This window comes from Salarias fasciatus, chromosome 6 (assembly GCF_902148845.1).
Source record: "Salarias fasciatus chromosome 6, fSalaFa1.1, whole genome shotgun sequence".
Classification (NCBI taxonomy): Eukaryota; Metazoa; Chordata; class Actinopteri; order Blenniiformes; family Blenniidae; genus Salarias; species Salarias fasciatus.
The window spans coordinates 28458685-28476791 of record NC_043750.1 but is presented as its reverse complement, the minus strand read 5'-3'; the positions used below and the strand labels follow the sequence as shown (position 1 = coordinate 28476791).

At 39.9% G+C, this 18107-nt stretch overlaps 2 protein-coding genes across 2 annotated transcripts; both read right to left on the bottom strand.

Annotated features, from left to right (window-relative positions):
- Positions 1-1966: 1966 nt before the first annotated feature.
- On the bottom strand, positions 1967-7214 carry LOC115391014 (sialic acid synthase-like). Its single transcript, XM_030095100.1, has 6 exons — positions 6969-7214; positions 3950-4165; positions 3771-3870; positions 3488-3642; positions 3121-3387; positions 1967-2978 (listed from the first exon to the last, which is right to left on the bottom strand). Exons 1-6 carry the CDS (start codon positions 7098-7100, stop codon positions 2769-2771), a joined length of 1080 nt encoding a protein of 359 aa, XP_029950960.1. The 5' UTR covers positions 7101-7214; the 3' UTR covers positions 1967-2768.
- A 373-nt stretch (positions 7215-7587) lies between these two features.
- Positions 7588-15432, bottom strand: LOC115390645 (sialic acid synthase-like). Its single transcript, XM_030094576.1, has 6 exons — positions 15213-15432; positions 14891-15106; positions 14554-14653; positions 12042-12196; positions 9345-9611; positions 7588-8364 (listed from the first exon to the last, which is right to left on the bottom strand). The coding sequence occupies exons 1-6, from the start codon at positions 15342-15344 to the stop codon at positions 8179-8181; spliced, it is 1056 nt and encodes a 351-aa protein (XP_029950436.1). The 5' UTR covers positions 15345-15432; the 3' UTR covers positions 7588-8178.
- Between the last annotated feature and the right edge of the window lie 2675 nt (positions 15433-18107).

Sequence of the window (18107 nt, the reverse complement as noted above, 5' to 3'; positions counted from 1 at the left end):
TCAGGACCCAGCTGGACTCGGTCGAATGTTCTGGTTTTGCCGACACTGACCTGATTCTGTACAGGCAGGTTTGATCCTTAACCCATTGACTTCACTGTTTAGCGTTGTCCCTGCAGAGCTGCAGCTGAACAGAGGGCGCCCACCCTCGCCCTCCTCCTGTCACCGCTTTACGGGAACGTCACGGCTCTGCTCTCCAGTGCCCTCCACAGCTGACGCTCCACTTTGAGCCGAGACGCATCTTCAAATCCCGGAGCTGCTGGTCGCTCTTAATGCAAAGCTGAAAACTGGAGATGATCGGGCTTTTGGGGTCAGGGCAGCTGAACTCTGCAACTCTCTGCCTGGAAACCAGAGGCCAGTGCAGCCGGCGACGTCTTTCTATTATTTCTCCAGAGATTTGAAATCCTAGCAATAACATGTAGTCCTGTATTAGTCTTTTATAATTATTATACTCTGGAGATCCTCCAGTTACACAAATGGTAACAAATTAATTAAAATAAACTTCCTCTACAGTGTGATTATCACTGCTGTCTTTTGCTTACATTGTTTCTCATTTTGCTACATTTTATCTGCTGTTTTTTTTTTTTATTACAAGATTTAATTTGTAATCATGAGTAAATATTTTATTTCTGGTGTCATGAATCATGAAAATAAGTGAAACCATTTTTAAACATTTTTCACTGTGCTCATAAAGCCCGTGGTAACTGTGTTGCTGTCGCTCTTAATGATGCTTCTGGAGGTGGTGAAGTGGTTTGCACTGTTGCCTCACAGTGAGAATATCCTGGGTTTGAGTCTAGTCTGGGTGGGTTTCATGTTCACCCTGAGGATTTTAGAATTTCTGGAAAGATTCAAACATGTTGGAAATTCACTGGTGGCTCCAAAGTCGGTCATAATTATCTGTAGCAGATCAGCTGCTAGTTAATAACAAATAAACCTGGTTTTGAGTCTTTATTTGTTTAGAGTTTGCATGCTGTCACTGAACTTTTTTCACAGGTTTTTAGGTAATCTGGATGGACATGAAAGTGTGCCACAGATATGTGTGTGTGTGTGTGTGTGTGTGTGTGTGTGTGTGTGTGTGTGTGTGTGTGTGTGTGTGTGTGATAGTCCCTGTGGTGGACAGACAGGCAGTCACACTGCTGTGTTTCTAGTTAGAGATAATTTAATGAGTTAAACCAAATAGGAAAAGAGCTCCACCTAAAGGTTGAAGTCATTATTGCTTCCATTAGCAGCCGAAAGCAACATCACAGTGGAAAACACTCCGATCAGGTGATCAATCACATAGACACCCCATTATCTGAAGTTTAAATGGGTAATAATTTAAATTACAATCTGAGGAGCACCGCCTCTGCCTCAGTCATATTCAACTTTTAATTTTTAATTAATAGATCATTTACTGCTGCTTGATTCGAGCTGCCTTCGCACCACAAACCTCTGAGATCAAATTTATGTCTGATCAGAGGAGTCACCTTTATGAATTCTGGACCTTAAAACCTCTTTGGGGCAGTGGTTCGTACTCACATTACACCCTGATTCGAATCCGAGTTCAGGACCCTCGATGTGCAGTTTGCATGTTCTTCCTGTGGGGAGGTTTTCTGTGTTTTCCTCCAACGGTACAAAAAAAAACATAAAACTTGTTTGTTAATCAGTAACTCTCTTTCATATATTTTAGATTTATTACAAAAACTGAAATATCTAGCTTTTTGTTAAGTGATTTGTAATAATTTTAGCAAATGAATATCTAAAACATCAGGTTGGGATGTTTTAAAATTATAAGTCATAATTTTTAAAATCTTTGGAAATGCTTCTGCAGTTTTTGTTTATATAATTAGAAAAAAAATCACTTTTAAATTATACTGTGACTTTCTTTTTTTTTTTTTTTTTACATACACCACTTTTTGAAAAATACCCTCAAAGGAAGCACATATATATTGAAAGGAATGCATTAAAACATGATTATTTTTGGCAACTGTTTTTATTTGGAAGCTTCATTTCTCACACAAACCTGAACAGATTTCAACATGTTACTCTCTCATGCTCACATTTTCCACCGTCAAGTGATGATAAAAGGAAACGGTTAATGCCAAAATTAAATCGTAATTGATTTTTAAAAAAAATACAAGATGAGTTTTAGAAATTATTTGATGTGTTTTAAGAGAAGAAATGAAAAAGTGCACACACAGTTTGAACCAGAACCAAATGAAGCATAAATGATTGATCAAGTTTCCTTGCTTGAACTGATTAAGATTCGTGTTTCTCTCACAGTGGTTTTACAGATACGAGCCCTTCGTGACGCCGGTGAACGGGGTCACAGGTCAGAGACCGGAGTGGTCTCGCTGCAGCAGCGTCAGTCATGTCGTCAGTCAACTTTTACTTCGAGTGGCAGAAAACTGCAGTGCAAATGATGCATAGCAGCATCGAACATTCCGCTCTGAACCTGTAAACGGTGGAGAAAAAAAAAATCCCCACAAAGAACAGGAAAAGGTCTACATATCTGTGAAAGAGCTGCTTGGCAAGGAAGGGATAGTGTCACGTTAAGGCAGTAATGTAGAAATGGACGCTTCATGGATACAGGAGGATCTGAGGTATCAGAAGGTTCCAATGTAAAAATCTAATTATGCGACAAGTAATTGATTAACCAAAGGTCTGAAATCTGAGCTGCAGCAAGAAGAATTACCAAAACACTTCCTTGTGCGTCATCTCCAGCCTCATTCCAGTGATCCGTAGAGGAAACTGTGAAATTCCTTCTTTAATCTATAACTTATCTGATAAGCTCAATGTTTGACTTTCTTCCCGTAGTTGTCCACCATGTCGGGCGTGACGCTCTCGTCCTCCTCCACGGTCTCCGCCGCCGTCTTCCCCACCAGCTGGAAGATGTCCTCGGCGGCGACGCCCATGGGCTCGGCCACCTTCACCGTCAGCATGTCCGCGGTCAGGACGGTTCCCTTGGGGATCTTCACCCTGGCCACCACCGACTTACCCAGCTGGAAAATGAAGAGGCACAAAGTGTTCAACTTCCTGTTTGAGCAAAATCACTACTTGTCTGGTAAATCAAACACTCTTAAAAAAATAAAGGTCCCCATGTGGCTGCATGTTGGAGGACTGGCCACTGAAAGGTGAGGTCACCTTGTCGTGGCACGGCTTCTCGCAGGGCAGCATCTGCTTGACGCCGCTGCCCAGCGCCCGCTCCACCAGCCGCACGGAGCGAACCAGCTCGGCCAGCTCGGACGGGACCAGGGAGGCGGCGTGGTCGCTCCCTTTCCAGGTTTTGTCCAGAGTGATGTGGCGCTCGATGACTTTGGCCCCGAGAGCAACGGCCGCCACCGAAATGCTGATTCCCGACTCATGGCCGGAATACCCGATGGGAATGTCGGGGAACTCCTTCTGATACTCCTGCCGTCGACAAGAAGGTGAAAACGGAGTCAATACACGCCGATGAATTTCTGAATTCAGATTGCTGAAAATCAGTGAGCAGCCTGTTAGTCTGGCGTACCTGGATGACTCTGAGGTTGACGTCCTCAGCCTCCAGAGGGTAGGCGCTGGTACACTGCAGGATGGCAAAGTTCTCATTGTGCTGCTTCACCGTTTTGTAGACGCGGCGCATCGTCTCCATGGACTGCATCCCACTGGACACCACCATGGGCCGTCCTGACGCGGACCAGAGAGAACAACGCATCAGCTTGATGCCCCGACACAGACAGAAAACTACCTGCTCCTGCAGACGTTTTTTTTCACTTCAATTTAAGTCATTTGCACACAAGCGAGCGCACACTTGCCTTTCTTGGCGGTTTTCTCCAGATAGGGGAAGTTGTTGGTGTCTCCAGAGCCCACTTTGAAGAAAGGCACGTTGAGCTCGTGGAGAAACTCCACGGCCATCTGAAGACAGAAGGATCAGTTACACTTCTGCACTCATCGAGGAGCGATCAAACGTCAAAGGCCGTCCCGCCGCTCTGACCTCGTCCATCCCCGAGGCGGTGAAGAAGATCCCCACGTCCTCGGCGTATTTCTGCAGCTCCCTGTACTGCTCATGGCTGAACTCCAAGTGGCGCTTGTGCTCGCCGTACGTTTTGCCCCAGGAGTGCTGGGAGGTGTAGGGCCTCTCCAGAGCTCGCTTGTTGAATTTGTACTCCAACTCGCTTTTTTGGAATTTTGCACAGTCGGCTCCACAATCCTGTGAAAGAGACGATCCGAAAAGGTTGACTGAATTAGTTTAACTGAAAGTTTCAGGGGTTTTTTTTTGTTTGTTTGTTTTTTTTATCACCAATAAAGTTTCAAACAGTGGTGTGGTGGTAAAAAGTGTGATTCTGGAGGGATGCAGGAGGTTCAGTTTGGCTGACATGATTGCCAAATATTAAAAAAAAAAAAAAAAAAATGAGGGTGGCTTGAAATGCATTTCTTTTTGCTGTGCCTTTTCTTGCGACTGCTCCCAAATTCCAAAGTAATCCGTGAAGCAATCACCAGGAGACACTCCTGGTGAACCACCGAAGCCCGTTTTTGCAACTGCATGCACATGCAAAACGCTGTTGCACAAACCTACGTGAAACCGCAGACGTGTCTGAATGAACCTGCCTCACTTTGCCTTTTGCTCAGACCCGTCAAGAGGCGTATCCGTCTGGTTATGGTGTTTCGGTGTCACAATCGCTTAACACGACTGCATTCATGAGTTCTTCCAGAAAAAAAAAAAAAAGCACTGTGCCAACTAAAGCCGTGGGATAAATATAAAAGCACAGAAACAAACATGGAGACACAAAGTGTCCACATGTGTGGGTGATGTTACCGAATGACTGCTCAGAACTGACAACAACGAAGCAGACTGGAAACAAACCAGAGGAAACCACAGCAAATTCAGAACGGTTACGTTACATGTCAGGCTGCATTCCAATTAAGAAACCGACTGAAGTCAACCCAGAAAACAAGATGATAATCGTTTGAGCCACTGTGAGGAAATTGGTGAAACTGGTGTGAGTGACTGCACAACAGTCTGCATCAACATCTCTGAAGTAACCTGCTCCATGATGAATAACACCAATTCAAACACAGAAGGATTCAGCTGGTTGTTATTCGTCTTAACAGCCTTTTGTCTTTTAACTGCTCTCTTCATTGTTTTGTTGCTATGATTTTATGTTTATTGTATGTGTCACACTTTGTGAAGCACTTTGTGCAGGAAAGGTGCTATAAAACTTAACTTACTTTGCCTCTTAAAAGGCAATTACAGTTCATTACAACTGAAACGATCATTATCTAGATCCTAGAAGATCTGGGAACACACAAAATGTCATCATGGTAAATCACTACAATCAAGTTTGATGCGAAATAAGTTGCCTCCATTATGAATGGTGAAATACAAATAAACTTACCTTGAATGGAAAACAGATTTTAATAGCTCAATTACAGATAGAGACAAAAGCCAAAAAAGTATTGACATTGGTGTGTCTTGGAACCGGTTCCCAGCTTTGTTTGTTCACTTCTCTCCTTTCTTTCTTCCAGAATTTCCCAGTTTGGGACTAATGAAGTAATACTCTACTCTACTTTCTTGCAATGTTTCATTACTACGTGTTGTTAACCAACGTTTCTCTTGTAGTCCATGAACTCTCTTCATCCACCTGCTTGAGTGGAGCATTGCTGAGTTGATGATTTTATCTGTCTGTCCCCTCACCCCAACTGGAAGAGCAGAAAGCTGCCACCTCTGAACCCGGTTTCTTCCCTTCTTTCCTTTCCAAAGTGGCCTATGCTTGCTCATGTGGATCTGTTGGGTTTTCTCTGTAAAACTGTCTAGAAATGACTATGTTGTAATTGGCACTTTATAAATAAAGCTGAATTAGATTATTTTAACAAGGATTGTCACCATATTCTACACACTTATGTGGAAAAAAAAACCCTCAATGTGACTCATGAGTTGAACGGAATATAAAAGCAGAGGCAGATGTTGTGTCACCACCTGCTCTCCCTTCATGTTTGCAGACGGGTGTCATTATTCAGGTTGACAGAATCAGCCAGACGCCCTTATGGAGGAAGGGAGAAAACCAAGAGCCAAGAGTTTTATTGAGAGGTGTAAAGCAGAAATATAACTTTATCTAAACGTCAGAAATTCTACTGAAGTATCACCAAAGTCCAGAACAACTTTTTAATCACATCCTGTCACTGTCATCAGTTTACTGTGGTTATGCTGAAAAATGCAAAACTTGTGGTATAATAATTACCTAAATGCATTTGTTTTTATTTTGTATTTTCATTTTTGCATTGTCTTCGCACTCTTGTCTCACAGCAAGAAGGCCATGGATTTAAATATCAGACAGGCGTTTCTGTGTGGAGGCTGCATGTTCTCCCTGTGTGTGCGCTAAATGAGACAGAGGCGTCACAGGGTAAACAGGGTGGAGCCAGGAAACAGCTCCATCTTCATCAACATGTTGGAAATCCCAAATTAATGGGACCCTTATTTTTGTGTTTACTATTGCATATACCTTTAGTTTTTAATTCTGTCTGTTGTCCTATTTTTTTATTACTTTATGCCTGTAATACAAAATCTCATACCATGCCAACAATGAACTAGTATAACAATAAAGAATTATTGAATCACCACCTGTAGTCTAGTGGCTACTGTACTGTGGACCTGTTTGAAATTTCACATAATTAGATTTAAATCACAATTATCTTCTGTGCATACAGTAAATGGGTAGTTTAGCAATAATGGCTTCAAAGGGGCAGAATTTGTGCTCGACTTGCAAGTCGTAACCAAACTCACAGGTGTAGGATCTTAATACCTTTCAACAGGTTTTGCCAGGTCTGCAGATCAAAGCAGAGCCACTCTGTGCCAACACGGAACTCTGCAACCACTCCTCATTCATTCCAATGACATGAGGAAGTTCACTTAAAAGTTAATAAACTACTGACTGCAGACTCTGTGATACGTTATCATCAATAAAGAAACCTGAAATGAAACCTGTGTGTTGTATTTACGAATTTGTTTGTTTTACCTTTGCCATTTTGATCATTTTCTTGGCGATCTCGATGTCTCCCTGGTGGTTCTGTCCAATTTCAGCGATGATAAAACACGGATGATTTCCACCGATCGGGCGACCGGGACACAGCTCGAACTTCAGAGGCATTTTCACGACACAAAAGACCCAAATCGAATAAAACAAAGCCAAAAACACGACCAGTGGAGGGAATTATTTAGCAGAGGGAAGTGGACGGAGGGCAGTCACCGACAGGAAGGCATACCGGACAGTTTATGGTGTTACACATTCAGGAAGTGAAGTGACTTCCGGGTGTGTAATTCCACGTGTAATAATTATTTTAAAACTTTTATACAACATTTAAGAAGTGTAATATCTAAATTATTTTTCTTAGTGTTATTATTTTTGATTTCTGATAATGTTATCTTTATCTGCATTAGATTTTCCTATAAAAATATTGAATGTTTGCAATATTCAGAAAATGGGCTTTCACATTTTCTGGAAGATTACTATAATCATACCATTGTGTGATGATTATTAAACACAGAAACACAGTCATCACTGCCACATATTGTTTTAACTTCCTTTGTAGGCTTCCAAATAATAGCAATAAAGAAAATAAGAAGCAAAGTTTAATTAGACCTCTTTTATTTAAAACTTAATAAATCATTTGACAATTACATTCCCCACAAAAGCAGTTGTATATAAATAGCATAATTAGTTGACATATATAACCCCACTGCACAGTCATTATTGCAGGGGCGTAAGGTAGGGTCAAACAATTGCCCTTTATAGTAAGAAAGCAAACACAGCTGCCACTCACGAACTATTTGCATACATGTGCATTACTGCCATCATACCACAGTTCAACCATTTGCTCCACTTAACAGTGAAAGCACATTTTGTTTTCAAGTTTACATAATCAACAAAGCACACATGGAGGAAGGCTGTATTTACATTTCATGTAAACAAAGCCTAAAAAGCGATCATTATGGTGTCTTTGCACATAAACTTTTCACATTTCCTGTTTCATTTTTTTTCGCTCTCCTATTTTCTCCCCATAATTTGTGCCTTATTTTGCTTTAATTTTTTTTTTCTCTTTTTGCTTCCAATCACTACAGAAAAAAATAAAAAATAAAACATTTCCTCCCTCAGATCATATCACCATTGTTAAATCTGACATCATCTCATCCACTAGCTTCTCTCTGGCAGCTTTTGTGGAGGACCCTTATTCAATCATGTTCTCCAAGATGCTGTCATCATACTCAACATCCACTTTGATCTTCTTCCCCACAAGCTGATTCATATTCTCTGGAGCGATGCCCTTTGGTTCGCCAACTTTCACTGCAAACATGTCCAGGCTCAGTACGGTGTCTTTGGCGATCTTCTTATTCGCCACCACTGACTTTCCCAACTGGAGCAAAACAGAGAGAAAAAATACAAAACAACATATATTGCTGAAGGATTCATGCAATTTGACAGACTGCAATATGAATTTCAAACAGTACATTGTGTGTCAACCAAATCAGTTATTTGGGTAACATGTCATGAATTTAAAGGATTCAAATGAAATCAGAGAGGAGTGATGCAAAAAATCTAAGAAGACATTTAAAGAATATGACTGAGTATTTAAATGAAATAACTGCAGAGAATTGTCAGAATTTCAGTCAGTACACTCATAAATATAAGATGGGGGACATTTTCGACCAAACTGTTGTAATGAAAACACATCAGTAATTTAGTACAGTGAGGGTGCAGTTTTTTTCAAGACACAAATGGCTAAAGATTTTATGTCTGTCATGGCAACATCCTGACTTTCAGTCTGTGGCTGGGATTGTGCTCTTAGTGAAAAGTATTTCACTTTCCTTCATGCTTTTCAAATGGATGACCAGGAACCTTTGTCAGCTTCCTGATTATCGATCAGTTAAGGAGAGGCACAACAGCCAGTCAATGCTGCACTTCCCTTGCTTTCACTGTTCTTGGGTTTAGTTAATACCCTTAGCACACATAAAACATTTGGATAGAAAGCTGGATGTGTGTCATGCACCACATGTGTCATGTATACGTCTATGCAGAAACACAATACCCTGAGTTGTGGCAACAAATTTTGCTGCTGTAGTCACAATAGCCCGTCCCGTGACAGTAACTCACCATGACAGAGTGCATGCTTGTTTTTTATTTGATCTTGGAAATGATTGTGACCATGAACTGTGAAGTATAGTGACTATGCCTAAGGTGGTAATTTGTAGCTCATTCTTTCCTTTCAACAATCTGACACAAATAACCTGTCATCAACAGAATGAGAATGCTGCTTGTTTAATTGTTGTGCACCTTTCTAAAAACTCTGCATTGTGCATTGATGACTGATGCATTTGTTAAATCAGGTAAACAAACCTTGTCGTGGCAGCCTTTTTCGCTTGGTAACATCATCTTGGCAGGAGATCCCATTGCCAACTCGACCAGTCGGATTGCTTTGACCAGCTCTGCCAGCTCGGTTGGTTCCAGGGAAGCCTCGTGGTCGTTTCCCTTCCAGGTCTTATCCAGCGTCACATGGCGCTCCACCACTTTGGCTCCCATGGCTACAGCAGCCACAGTGATGTAGAGCCCCTGTTCATGTCCAGAATATCCAATAGGGATATCTGGGAATTCTTTTTGGTAATTCTGAAAGAAAAACAAGAGAAAAATATAATGAATCAATCCTGATTGTTTGCAGTGATTATTTTTTTCCTTTCCTTTGCTTTGCTCGGTATGTGTGTCAGCACTCATATGTTCAGTGTGTAACAGTACAAGTGACTTGTGTACAATTGATAGAAACCTAAATAGTGCAATGCAAGGTGCAGTGGGTGAAAAGAGCAACAAAAAATTGGGGGTAAGACCTGAAAAGAAATGTTTCCGTAAAAAGTGTCTATAAAATCTTGTAAAATAAAAAAAAAAAAAAGTGCAGTGAACCAAAAGAAAAAGAGAGGTTGCCCACTCGTTTAATTTGGTGAAATGTAAAATAAAGAAAGTGAGAGGCAGCATATTTTTCTTTTTTCGGTCTTTCAGTGATCTGTGTTCCTACGGTTAATGAAGGCGCCGTGGAAACAGGCAGAAACCTCATTTAAATTTACAAAATTATTTCCATATTCATCCCATATTCAAACGACTCTATTGCTTGAGCATGCAGTTTCAACCAGGAGCATCATGTGCAGACAGCAGCGGATGCATGAACAGCTCATGAATGCTGTGTAAACTGTGTTGGGCTGATTTCACTAAACCACAGACTTTGGTTGGTTTACTTCCCTTGAAGTGACATTTCTGCAGTGATGATTTCACAGCAACAAGAACTTCACTAACATCCTTTTTTTTTTTTAGTTTGTAACAGCTCTTATCCAAGTCTCACAACTTATCAAACACCTGGGAAGAACAAAAGCTAAAAAATGTAACAGATGAATCCTGCGGCTCTCATCAGTGTTTTTCTCCCTCTTTGTCTTCAGCAGCATGTCTGAGGGTGTCATCCTGGTTAAACCTGATTGTCTGCTATACAATCACCAAGCCGAAACAAAACAAGCACAAGCACCCACAACAAACGGATCTTGTTTTGTTTTCTGAACTGCAAAGTTCGACATTTTTGGCATAGTGCCATCAAATGGCAGTCAATGTGTTAAAATGTATGTGCTTATCAGGGGCACGGTGTACATTTAGTTCAAGATCTGAAGTCTTTCTCCAAGCAAAGTGGAATTTTAAATGTTAAACGTCGTTCTTAGTCTATGTCAAATGCGTGGAACAAATTGAAAGACCTCAGCATGATGAGAAATCAGCTCTGATAACAGTGACTTTTGAGGTATACATCTCTACAGCCAGCAGCTGACTGACAGTGTGTAAACAATTTAACATACTGAAGTCATCTGTAACCTTGATAAGAGCATGTTTTTGTTTCTCTCTCAGTCTCTCTCTCTATCTGTGTGTGTGTGTGTGTGTGTGTGTGTGTGTGGGGGGGGGGGGTTAATTTAATTTAAAGGTGCTGTAGGCAGGATTCTGAATCTCTGATTCTGAATCTTCTGAATCTCTGGTGATTTGACCCATCTAAGAGGGCGATTTGAAACTCAGCACAGCCAATCCTGTCCTGTTTTATCTGACATCACGCCCTTACGCAAGTTAAGCTCCTCCCACAAGAACGTGCGACGGACGCCCCTCGACCAATCACGGTTAGAGCCTCATGGGTTCTTCTGATTGGTCAAAGATACCTGGAGCTGTCGAGATTCCTTTTCAGCTCAGAACAGAGACAGATGGAAACGCTGTGCCCTCGCGGTAGTGCAATTATGCTACACTCCTAAAGGATTATCAGTGGATACTCTAACATTTAATCCAAAGAAAACACAGAAAAATTAGCAATGACTAGCAAAATCCTGCCTACAGCACCTTTAATGTAACTGAAAACTGGTCTTCAATTTTATTGCTGATTTATGTCAAAGATTGACATATTTCCTTTCTTATATACATATACATATAAAAAATAAACCAAAATGTAACAATATGTATTGCAAAAATAGTATTTGCCTACAATTTATTTATTTTACATAAGATTTTTTTCTTGGCACACCTTTCCTGCAGGTCAAATGTATGCAATTGTTTTCAACCATTATGAAATTGGCAACATAACTGGTAGCTATATAGCTTTACTCACATTTCTTTCTGCAGACCACAATTGCACAGACAGCTTATATGAAGTTTAATGGAAGACAGTCCGAAAGAGCTTGAAGTTGCTTGCAGTCAGTCTAAAACCTCAGGTATGAATCACATGGATTCCAATGTGATCACTGTTTTTCATGTGATTGTTTTCAATCTAAATAATTAAATAAATTAAAAATAATTATTGCCACAAAGTTCAAACAGCAATTTTAATAACAAGGTAATTTTATTACCTAATTTGCACTTCCCTTTTCTGATTTTATGTATGCACTTCTTTTTTTATTGAAGAGTAAAACCTTGCATCAACGTGACATTTCAGTGCAGGGTATTGATACCAAAGATCATAAATCAATATACTGACATCCAGTTGATAAATGTTTATTGGACTCCTCCAGTCCTGACTGGCTGGAATTCTCTCACCTTGATCACGCTGAGGTGGACATCTGCGGGGTCCAGCGGGTACGTGCTCGTGCACTGCAGGAGGGTGAACTTTGGGTTGTACTTCTTCACAGTGGAGTACACCCGGCGCACCGTGTCCATGGACTGCATCCCGGTGGACACCACCATGGGACGGCCTGGAAAACACTCAGAATGAGACGCTCCCACTTCTTCATCACAACATAAATCATTAAACCTCTGAAACATCGTGACTTTGAAGTACTGACAGTTACGGAGCCCCGGACATGACATGGTAAAAAAAAAAATTAAATTGTGGCCACGAATTACGAATTCGTTCCCACGAATTACTAATTCGTTCCCTCGAAATAATTAAATCGTGTGCACGAATTACTAATTCGTTCCCACGAATTACTAATTCGTTCCCTCGAAATAATTAAATCGTGCGCACGAATTACTAATTCGTTCCCACGAATTAGTTATATCGTTCATATACTGAACAGTTCAGTAAAGTTGGCAGCATATTGACAGATACGGACTTTCAGTCTCAATAACTCTTTAACAAAATGTCAGTAACATACAAAGGGCGCTGCATCCCATCGTTGTGAGGTGGACGATATGCTATAAGCTCATTTTTATTAAAAATATCTGTCTATCAAGCAGCAGAAACAATATTGATTTCAATCAGCACCCGGTAGTGCTGCGGGCTTCAGGGACCGTCTACAACTTACAAGACGCTGCAACAGTGAAGACAAACACCATATCCAATAAATTTGATAGGAGACAAATGAAGGTTGTAGCGATTATGGTGACACTGTAGTAAATCCCAGTGGTGGTATTACGTTTTTTTTTTGTTGTTGTTGTTTTAGTTGTTGGGTTTTTTTTGTTTGTTTTTTTTTTTTAGCTATTTGTCTTCACTGTTGCAGCGTCTTGTAAGTTGTAGACGGTCCCTGAAGCCCGCAGCACTACCGGGTGCTGATTGAAATCAATATTGTTTCTGCTGCTTGATAGACAGATATTTTTAATAAAAATGAACTTGTAGCGTCCACCTCACAACGATGGGATGCAGGCGCCCTTTGTATGTTACTGACATTTTGTTAAAGAGTTATTGAGACTGAAAGTCCGTATCTGTCAATATGCTGCCAACTTTACTGAACTGTTCAGTATATGAACGATATAACTAATTCGTGGGAACGAATTAGTAATTCGTGCGCACGATTTAATTATTTCGAGGGAACGAATTAGTAATTCGTGGGAACGAATTAGTAATTCGAGGGAACGAATTAGTAATTCGTGCGCACGATTTATTAATTCGAGGGAACGAATTAGTAATTCGTGGCCACAATTTAATTTTTTTTTTTACCATGTCATGTCCGGGGCTCCGTAGACAGTAGACGGAGAGCGCGAGACTCTTTACAGGGAAAACGTCTCAGTATCTCACAGGTAAGCTGTAAAATCCACACCCACACAGTTTCAAACTGATCAGACAAAGAAACACAATGTTCCGTGTCATTATGACCACGTAAGACGAAGAAGACTGAGTTAAATTCAGGAAGTGCAGAAGTGGAAATATCGATAATGACCACAACTCATACAGGTCGTTAAACCACATCCTCTGTCACTGTCAGTAGATACAGCAGACACACACCGTTAGCGGGGAACAAAAAAAAATGTGAGTGAAAGCTCAGTCGAAGCACTCATCTCAAGGTCTTTTTTTTTTTGTTCTAAAAGTTCCAACAGCCGGTTTCCACCTGGTCTTCGTGTTTATCTCTCACAGATCTGCTTCAGTCCCTGAGGCGGCGCGTCTGCACGATCCAGACAAACTGCTTTTTTCTGTCCAAGAATCAGAAGATCTGGTGAACTGTTTCTCTTCTTTTTTTTTTTTTTTTTTGTGTGTGAAACAAAGTATGCTTAAGTGTATATAACAAACGCAGTGTTTTGTCATACATTGTTGCAATTGGGTCACTTTTATTTCACAGGACTGCGGATAAATGATGCGCCTGAATTCCAGTGTTTTCTAATACTGGTGACTCGTGGGCCACAGACACAGATATAAATAAATTATTTAAATGTCTAAAGTTCCACTTTATAGTTTTGTATAAAATAATATGTAAAGCAGGAGTGCTGCATGGGTCAAAGCATAAATGTGGAAATTCGACTTTTTCCTCTGTTTAATTCATATTTGACTTAAATTCACAATAGTTTAAAGAATTTCACCCAGGGAGAAAGATTTGTAATACCTTAGACATTCTGCCCGCATTGTTTCTCATAGGTGAGCTTTGTTTCTTGAAGGAACATGTGAGGGCTGAGAACAGTTACATCTCTAACCACACCTACACATGAGTTAGGAGGGGTTAAGAGGAAACTGCATAAGCACTGGATCAAATATAAACCAGTCAGAGGCAGGCGCATTCAGTTGATTTCAAGAGGAAGCTGAAGGATGGACGATCAACTTTTTATTTTTATTTTTATTTTTTTTTAGTATATATATTTGCGGCTCCTAAGCTCTTCAGGGGTTTTCCTCCCCTGTTTGTACCTTTTTGTGCCGTTTTCTCCAGATAGGGGAAGTTGTTGGCATCGCAGGAGGCAACTTTGAAGAAAGGCACATCCAGTTCATCAAGGAACTCCACAGCTTTCTGAGGAAACACGAGGACAAATAGGCTGAAATATTTTTACATTTTTTTTTGCAGCTTTCTTTTTCTTTTCTTTTCTTTTCTTTTCTTTCTTTTTCTTTTTTTTTTTTTGCATCGCGCTTTAGAAAATTTTCAGAGATAAATTGCATAAGCACCGTGGATTGCAGTTGAAACTGATTTTTTTTTTCTTTAATTTTCCCACACATAGTGAAATTGGCTGATGAGGTGTGTGTGTTTTACCTCGTCCATGCCGGAGGCGGTGAGGAAAATCCCCACCTCTGAGGCGTACTGCTTCAGCTCCCGGTACTGATCGTGGCTGAACTCCAAGTGACGCTTGTGCTCCCCGTATGTTCTCCCCCAGGAGTGCTTGGAGGTGTAAAGCCGCTCCAGAGCCGGCTTGCTGAACTTGTACTCTAATTCACTTTTCTGGAATTTGGCACAATCTGCACCACAGTCCTGCAAAGAAGAGAGAGAGAGGGGAAAAAAAGAGACAATTTCACAGCACAAATCCATCCTGTCTTTTTTTTTTTTTTTGGATTATTATCATCATAATTTTTTTTACCTTTGCCATCTTGATCATTTTCTTGGCAATATTAATATCGCCCTGGTGGTTTTGTCCAATTTCAGCAATGATGAAGCATGGATGCGAGCCCCCGATCATTCTTTTGGGGCACAGTTCAAACTCCAGACTCATGGTGCTGATGGAGGAAAGAGAGTTTCGGACGGAAATATGATGAGCTAAGTGAGTTCCCTTCAGATCTCAAAAGGTCCAGGCTTTCTTTCTGGGTTACGTGGACTTTTATAGTCCGGCGGACATGGCCCACCTCCACCTTTGAAAAATCCCCACGTGGTATGAGGAACACACCCCTGAGCATCTTTTCTTTCTTTTCTCCGTGAGAGGAAGCAAAGTCTCTCCGAGAGCAAAAAAATATAGAAATTTAAATTTTTAACTTGAACTTATTCTTATATAACTTATTTTCTCTAATGGAAGTCAAACTGTATTTAAAACACACACATTACTCTATAATTGCACTCAGAGTTATTATATTAGGACTGTAGGGGAAACCGTCTCTTACAATTTCTGGAAATGGTTCCAACTTTTAGACCTTGAAGCTGTTTTTTTTTTTTTATCTCTCATAAAAGAGAGAACTTCTCTCTTCCTTCTTTGCGCATCTTTACAGAAATTAGTGCAATTTCAGTTTAAAGAGAGGATGTGGAGGCAACGGCGCCCGAGAGAGCTCGGACAAACGAACGATCGTGTCACGACACACTTTTCCTCGTTAATTAATAACTCTTCTTAACCTTTGAAAACCTGATTCTGGCATCAGTTCAAAAATATCTGGTTAACAGAGAAACGAAAACGAAATCTAATAGTTTTCAAACTGAATAAAAGAAAACTCCATCCCCGTTTTAGAGGTCGTAGAAAGAAAAAATAATCATCATAACCGCAAAACTGAGTCAATTAAAGTAAAATCTCATGGCGGCTGTTTGGCTTCAACAGAGCAACAACGAAATGATTTTCCTGCATTTCCTTCAAAAATGATTTCATATTCATGACAGTAATTCAGGAATATAAGTCAATCAGAAACTTAAGAGGAAATGTGACTTTGTGAATGCCAGCTGCTGCCTACAGTAAAGTACCGGTAGCGTGGGTTATTTTATAACACCGTCTTATATATTGTGAGCTGTTATCTGAGATCGGCCATAACAGAGTCGAATATGATATAGTTCATAAAAAGATAAGAAAGCTCAGATAAGCCGAAAAGTTTAAAAAAAGGGGTGAAAAGTTGTGAGAGGCTAAAAAAGTAAAAAAAGAAAAAGAAAGACTAGACATTTTTTAAAGCTGAAAAAAGATTAGAAAAAGCTTAGAAAGTTGAAAAAAGCTCTGATAAAGCAATCATGTTCAGCGAAAGCAAACAAATCAAAAGAAAGTTAAAAAAACGTGTGTTTGCTTCATTTGAATTAAAAAAAACCAACAATCAATACGGAAAAAGAACAGGACTGCCTTATCTTTGATCTTATTTTGTCCTTTATGGATCATGGAGTAACAAGTAACAATATCTGATAGCACAGGAAAGAAAAAAAAAACATTGTTGAGTTATGTGACAAAATGGGAATGCACTGTGATAAAATGTGTCGACATTGAGGCCAGTGCTGATAGCAGCCTGAAAACATGATTCTTCACTACACCATTACTTCATTACTCCTTTAATCATTCTAAGTTTTCACTTTTATAAATTGACTTTTCAGTTTAATTTGTTTCTATTTGTTCCCTTAATTGCTTTTTGTCTGTCAAATGTACTTTTACTTCCTTAATGCCCTGTTTTATTTCTATGATATTAATGTATATCTTTGCCTTTGTGAAACAATTTTAATTACCTTGTGTATGAATATATATGAAAGTCAGGATGAATTGTTCTGAATAGACATAAACATACAATGTAAAAATGTTAAAACGTCTCTGCTGTGGTTTTATTCCATGTTTTGTTGGTAATAATGGAACTATTTAAAGAAGACATTACAGCAGGTAAGCTCATGCTTCTTGAGTTTGGTAAAAAAAAAAAAAAAAGGGAAGCCAACATTTCACATGGTGAGTCATTAAGATGCCAAGTGGCCAATTTTTTGTGAAATGTTTATCTGTAATTAGACAATGGTGCCAGTGGTGAATGCTAGAGGTGGTGAAGTCAAACCTTTTGCAAACAGATCTCAACAACAGCAAATATGTTGTGCTTTGCCCCAGATTATTATGCCTTTTGTGGCAGAAGTGAACAGCCTCGAAATGTGAAGCCTCCATTTGTTGTATTTTTTACGCTTTGTGCACATGTATATATGGAACTCCGTGACACATTTGTCCATGTAGATAGCAACTGAAAGGAAAATTCCTGCAGAAGCAGGGCTTCAGGTGGGACTGGTTTGCCCAGAAGGACCTCCAGACCATCCTGTAGCAATAAGACACAAATGTCCTGGGAGGGAGTAGCTGAGGCTCCCTGCTCTTTGTTTGCTTGTAACATTAAATGCATCCTTGTTTGAAATGTCATGTCAATAAGGAGTGATAAAGTTCAAGACGTTGTTTCTTCACCTGTGACATAGTGTTTTACAAAGTATTGTTATACTTACATATTTAAATTGCAGCAAATCTATTAAGCAATAATATTGATGGTATTAAAAGGAGGTTTTGAGACCAGTCTCAACATAGGTTTCTTAGGAGCCTTTAAAGGGACACGTGTTTTTAAAGGGAGTTTTACGTGCTCATGTAACCCCTGTTGTGTCTGTGCATTGAAAATCCTTCATTAATCCTTCATTAAACCCACGAGGGGAAATTTTATTAGAGATTTTGTAAGAGCATTATTTTATTTATTTTTTTATTCTTTTACTTTTTAAAATCTGCACTGAAGTTTGCTTTATAATTATTTTCACACTCTGCCAGGTTTTTTTTTGTGCTGCACCACAAATCCAC